General features: G+C 36.2%; 1 protein-coding gene across 1 annotated transcript in view; it reads right to left on the minus strand.

Moving 5' to 3' along the window:
* Nucleotides 1-5533, minus strand: part of LOC110465600 (neurogenic locus Notch protein-like) — a 15554-nt gene extending 10021 nt beyond the window's left edge. Inside the window, exons 1-3 of the mRNA XM_021521539.1 lie at nucleotides 5448-5533; nucleotides 2635-2792; nucleotides 1352-1481 (exon numbers count right to left, since the gene is read on the minus strand). Coding sequence (XP_021377214.1) covers nucleotides 1352-1481; nucleotides 2635-2792; nucleotides 5448-5492 — 333 coding nt within the window. The 5' untranslated portion in view covers nucleotides 5493-5533. The remainder of the gene's footprint in view (nucleotides 1-1351; nucleotides 1482-2634; nucleotides 2793-5447) is intronic.
* Between the last annotated feature and the right edge of the window lie 1435 nt (nucleotides 5534-6968).

Consider the following 6968-nt stretch of genomic DNA (forward strand, 5'->3'; position numbering starts at 1 on the left):
ATTTTTGCTTTTACTGCAAAACCTAAATATTGTGCTGACGATCTTAAAAGCTCATGTGCTGTCTGTCTCTTGACCTCCCAATACCTTCTATATAATTATACATGTATCTGTCAAGTGATGAAAACTATCTCCATGCTGTGAAGCTCTGTTTGCTTAATGTCTCATCATTTCTCCAACAAAATAACACCAAAACATTTGTGATTGGCGAAAAATTGGCTCACTTTTTAGGAAGTGGCCGCAATTTTTTATTCATATTCTGAAAAATTTGGATAAAAAACTTCTTTTACTAATTCTTGATCTTAGTAACACATGATTTCGAAAAAATCCAATTATTTCTTCAAACAAATTAAAATGTCTATAAAATATAAGCAAAGGTGAGCGGAAGAAAAAACCATCCGCCAAAATGACAATATACTTTATTGTCATCCGCCACCCAAACAGCATGGAGAAAGCTAATAAGTAATAACTGGAGAAAATACTGGAAAACTCGCAAAGTTATGTTACACTGAACAATCATGTAAGGAAAACTAAATATCCTGTGGCCACAGATGTAGACAAATTTTCAGGTGTTTAAATCTATTTTTTGTTCATGGTTTAGGTTTTTTTGTTTGTTTGTTTAATTATTTCAGACTTCAAAGAGAACTATCAAAATATCATTGTTTTCTTATCGAAACCTCCCCTGATAGGAGTTTAGCGTTTGCATAATGATTTAGTTGAAGAAATGGAAGGTTCCGTTAACATAGAAGCTTGTGATATATATATATAGGAACTGGACAAAACACGAGGACTATAATCCCCTTGCGCTTTCGCCCATCTTAGGGCTCTTCAGGCGAAAATAGAGCCCCAAGATAGGCGAAAGCGCAAGCTGATTATAGTCTTCCCGTTTTGTTTTATCTATATTTTTACCGTCACATGGACATTTAAAATATTATTTATTGCAGTAGGAATTGGTATATGGAGGTAATTTGTTTAACGGAGTCCTCATTTGATAAACCAATTTTAAATGTGTGTATTTGTGGATGTCTACTCTAGAAGTAAGCCATTATTAAAAACAAATATTTGTGAAAGCAATTTATACTATAGACAAGAAGTATGTTAGAAGGTTCGCCATCAATCTCTTCGATAGCATAGCACGATAATTGATTATTTACATTACACAGGCTAGCGGGAAAAATAACTTAAAGAGGATTCAGAAAAATGTCAGCCATAGATATGGATCGTTATATAACGATTATCATTCGTACAAAATAGATTGTGGCTATATTCCGTGGTCGATAATTGACTTGCATTGAGTTGTTCATAAAATGCAAACTAAACACTCATCTTTATTGAGTTGTTAAAACAAACTTACCGTCCAGTGTTGCGCATGAAAAATTATCGGGTTAGACAAATTGCCAATCGTTGAGGTGAATCGGATATTACGTTGCTTCTGAATACGAGTGCTTATCCCGGTCTGCTGACACGGATCAAGATTTCTTGGCCTAAAGTTTAATTTAAAAAATTATATTAAAAGTCAATCAAAATTAGTTTGATTCGAAAGGTACAGTAAAAATACATCTGGTATGGTAATTTATCGCTGACAAATATACAAATACGAAACCGCGAAAGCAAAGGAAAGTATTTAAGAATCAGATGACTGGGATAACAATGTTTTTATTGACAATAATGTCAAGATGACTATGCTAGTAAAAATATCAAGACAATGATTGTGATATGGTCAAGCTGACTGTGATCATTATGATTATGATGGGGAGGAGGAGGAGGTTATATTTATTTTCAGTAAACCATAAATCACATCGTTTACTTTCTTTTTCTTTTCTAAATACAAAAAAAAGAATGGTACTTATCAGGTTTGTAAAACTGAAGAGTAACGATTATTTAAAAACCCGAAAAGGTTTTTTTGCTCAATGGGAAACGAAAGTAAAAAAGAACTCTTGTGTTCACTGTCATTCCAACGATGAAGTTGTGTATATTCCATTTGTCACGTTTAGATTAATTTAGTCAAAATTACATATTTTCAAAAATATTTTCTACATTCTAGAATGGGTGGATTGGTCGGGTGGTTAACTCTCCGGCCTTCTACGTAGACGGACGGGGTTTGATCCCCATAGTCGTCGTACGCATGGAGTATTCAGAGAAAGTGTTTTTCTCCTGTCCACACAACACTAACAACCCAGGTGGAGTATACAATGGTCTGGGGTGGGTGTTGCGGTATCTCTGCTGTAGCGTTCAAGTGAGGTGTCACTATAAATGACGCCATCGGAAGCACGGTTCCACTACAAACAGGACACAATACATCTCGAGCACACATGCAGGCATACACACATAGAGATATATTAGCCAGGTGGCATAGGACTAGTACAATGTAGTTAGCGCCTGATAAGGCAGCTCCTGCGACATCCTCAAAAATATATTGATTAATGTGTTATTGTATTGATTGTATAAACTGTGTATCTGTGTACTGTAAAGCGCTTTAGAGTGGGTTATTCTAGCTAGATAAGGCGTTATATCAAATAAGTATAAGAGAAAGTAATGGGAGAGTATTAGTGAAATCGTGTGACATTTTGAGACAGGTGACATCGTGTGGTTATGCTAACAAAGCGTGTATATCTTAGTGTCGATTTCATTACTTACCTGTAACAAACGTGTAGCACCACATTACACGGTTCTACGCAGCTTTGGCCGAGTTTTGCAGCATCATTACAGCAAAGGAGTTGGTTGTTTGTGTAAACTTCACTGTTTTGGTTGTAGAGAGATATAAGGTTCACCGACAGGACAGTTTCAGCATTCACCTTATAAATGTCATAAATAAATATATAAAACATAAACAAAAAAAACATAAGTTGTATTGATGTTTTTCAGAGTGTGTCAAAATAAAAATGCCTTGTTCGTATCATTTTACAAAGAATAAAACAAACTCCAGGTTTATCTTACAAACATTGAAGGTTGAAATTTACAAAATCATCCTCTCTAGAAGTAAGAATCCTGATAACATATTAGTACTTGATGTAACGTTTAATGGACTTCTATTAGGTACTTATAATGATAATGATCTCAGAGTTATAGGTGGATCTTGATTTCATCTTTTCATTGATGTGGGGATTAATGATGTTTCCGTTTGTTTCAGTGTTTTCTCAGTTGCAGTCTCCACACTTCCATGTTGATTTCGAAATTCGTTCTGGGCTTTGACGCTGTGTTACTAATTTTTTAGGATTCAAGAAACTAACCTTGATGAACTTTTATGTAAAAATAATAAATAGGAGAGAAACAACAACAAATCAATAGTAAAATAAAAATCGTAACCGAAAACTGAGGAAAACACTTAAAGACTACTCCTATAACGTTCTACGGGAAGAATTAAATGGTAAATAACAAAGTATATCTCCATCACACCAATGCAATGGAAATATAAGCTTTTATGTAAGGCTGCACATTCAAAGTGGGAAGATCGTCCATGAGTTCACTTGACCTTTATACTTCAATGAAGAATGAGTGTACAACTGTTGATAATTATATATTAGACCTTATATTAATATCTATTTTGTGACAGAAAGTAAAATATTTTACAAAATCTCATTTTTGTATGTGATAACGGCTAACGAGTAAAGTATACGATCCGTTAAACATTCTCATGTAGTCGAGATTTGGATTAACGTGTACAACTATACAGCTGTCTGTAGAAAAAATAACATAGAACAAACAAACGTTGTTGACAAAGGGTTTTTGTTACGATAAAGAAAGTAGGGCACCAAGCCAATAAGCTGTCGCTTTACCGGGGCGCTTCCACGAGGCGCGGCCGTGCTCACACCGGCTCTGTGCTACATAGCAGTCTTTAAATGACCGTCACAAGTTGCAGTAGTTACATGTACAACTGTAGTTTAAATAGAATTTTTATCGATCTTTAAATATTTAAATACAATGATAATCAGTATATTTTAATTAAACTCAACGCTCAAATAAGAACAGATATAACCATTAGTTACAATTACAACTTAAAGTATTGCTGAACATAACAGTGCCATTTTGCGAACGAATGCATGTTAGGACGGTGATTCTTAATATAAATGGAAAACAATACACATGACTAATGGAAGACTGCCACTCACAGAGGGGTAATAGACAGGAACATGCTTCCCCCCGGAAATTGGATAAGGTGACAGTTTACACATTATAATGAAGCATCCGAGTGAAAGTATCCATTTACCGTATTTCAGCTGTTCATAGTGATCATAATGTGCAAAACGAAATATATATTTCACACAACACTCTTTTCTCGTGTTGGTTTGGTTTCACATTGATATTTTATTTCGTTGGTTGGAAAGGACCTATAAATAGGAAATATACATATATAACTTTAATATAAAACAACAAATAGATCTTTCACACCATCACACATACGTTTTACCGATAATATAGTTCAGTTATTCATTATGCTGCGTGATTAATTTATAAATTATAATTTATTGAATTAGAATAAAATACTAAACGCGACGCACTCACCAGGATACTGAATAAAGGACTTCTTCCAATGTAAGTTGGAAGTACAATATGCAGTGTCTTTCATATATGGTCTGACTCCTTAGAGTGTCTTCGGTTGTGTGTCGGATAAGAGTCGATATAAACACAAGTTGAATGGTCAAGCAAGTGCTGCGATTGGTCAGTTGACCAAATAACAACTCTGACCAATCGAATTAGTAACGAACAAGCAACATACAAAACGAGTACGCCAACACACCAACACAATCAATGACGTCACAATCATGTGTACTTTCAGGTAAAATATATACACGAACTCTTACGTGTATCTATTATATACATATGCAAGACCACACACTTGTGTTTTTCTAACGAATCAGAAAACACGAGTTTATTGCGCGGACGAATATATTCACGAGTGCGCGGAGTGAATATCTGCGACCGCGCAATAAATTAGTGCTTTCTGATTCGCTAGAAGAACACAAGTGTGTGGACTTGCGTTTAGCACATACCTTCCGTATTTGGTAGAGATCGATACAAAGATTTTATAAACTTTGATATTTTTTGCAAATACCGGGAACTTTTCAGTTCGCCATGACAAGGGGATTCCCATAAAAATTAGGTAAATACAACAATCCGTATTGCACATGTGCAATACAGAACGTTGGATTTCATGGTCTGAAAATTGGTTGTATTACTATAACAAGATTCAACAGGTATGTGATAAACATAATGAACACAATATAAACATCGGGTTACGTATATATCAGTTGTGCATTATCCTCCCAAACTATTGCAGCATTTCAGAAACTTTAAACCTACTCTGAACACTTTCAGGAATTAAGTGCTGTTTACGTGATCGATATAAGGCATGTCCTCATTGTATCGCCTTTTCTACAGCATTTTACTGGATGTTCCTGCAAATCAAAGGAGACACAGATTTAAAACATCATCTTTATCCGCCCACTTACCATCGATACCATAATTAGGGCGGATATGACAGTAAGTGTCTCCATCCCAGGGCTGATGCGTGTTGACGTGCCAGGTAATTATAGTACGCGGGTTACATTACTGGTGGGGTCTATCTTATTATATGTTATCATATCATATGTCTGTTATCTAGAACACTGATAGTGACCCTAGAAGGGAGATTAATTTCCTTATATAAACAATATTGCCATATATATTAACAAACAAGTCATGATGCAGATAATGATATTACATGGTGTTTACTAAAGCCATATCACATTCGGTTCAAATTGTTTTTAGGACAATATCATAGAAAAATGTAATTTATATTCTTTATTTGTTATTATATTAATACACATATATCGATTTTGCTTTATTACGATATATGGAATTGATTCCAAAGACACTTTTATTATTAGCTCACCTGGTCTGAAGGACCAAGGAGAGCTTATATCATATCGTGGCGTCCGTCGTCTTTACGTCAACAATTGCTTTAAACTACTTCTTCTTCTTAACCAAGGATCGGAATTTAACTAAATTTGACTGGAAGCATCCCTAGGTGGTGGGGATTCAAATTTGTACAAATGGTTGGGCTGATCCCCAGGGTGCTGAGGGGCCTGGCCAAAAGGGGGCAATTTGGCTATGTTGCTACAATCAACTTCTTCTGTAGAACTCTGCACTGGATATCAATCATATTTGATCAAAAGCATTCATGGGAGGCAGGGATTCAAAATTGTATAACTGGTGGGGCTGACCCCCAGGGGGCTGGGGGCGGGGGCCAAAAAGGGTTATTTGGCTATATTACTTGAAGCGACTTCTTCTCTGGAACTAAGTGATGTACAGTATATCAACCATATTTGACTGGAGGCATCCCTAGATGGTGGGGATTCAAAATTGTACAAATGGTGGGGCTGACCCCCAGGGTGCTGAGGGGCCGGGCCAAAAAGGGTTATTTGGCTATATTGCTTTAAGCGACTTCTCCTCTGGAACTAAGTGATGTATATCAACCATATTTGACTGGAGGCATCCCTAGATGGTGGGGATTCAAAATTGTACAAATGGTTGGGCTGATCCCCAGGGTGCTGAGGGGCCTGGCCAAAAGGGGGCAATTTGGCTATGTTGATACAATCAACTTCTTCTGTAGAACTCTGCACTGGATATCAATCATATTTCATCAAAAGCATTCATGGGAGGCAGGGATTCAAAATTGTATAACTGGTGGGGCTGACCCCCCAGGGGGCTGAGGGCGGGGGGCAAAAAGGGGCGAAACAGCTCAGCATATTATAATTGTTGGTATTGCAACATTTTTTTCTGTCATCTCTGTGGTATATTGCACATACCACATTTAACCCTGGTCACAGTAACCTTAACTTACTCTGGTGTGTAAAGAATATGTAGACCAGAGATTACCAAATTTTAACAAGGCTTTGGAAATATATAAAACCTTGTCTGTAGATAGTGTGGTTACGTAAATATCCATATGTTATATGTAAGCCAGTGATATGTTATACGTAAGCCAGTGA

The sequence above is a fragment of the Mizuhopecten yessoensis genome, unplaced genomic scaffold, assembly GCF_002113885.1.
Source record: "Mizuhopecten yessoensis strain PY_sf001 unplaced genomic scaffold, ASM211388v2 scaffold11093, whole genome shotgun sequence".
NCBI classification, from domain to species: domain Eukaryota; kingdom Metazoa; phylum Mollusca; class Bivalvia; order Pectinida; family Pectinidae; genus Mizuhopecten; species Mizuhopecten yessoensis.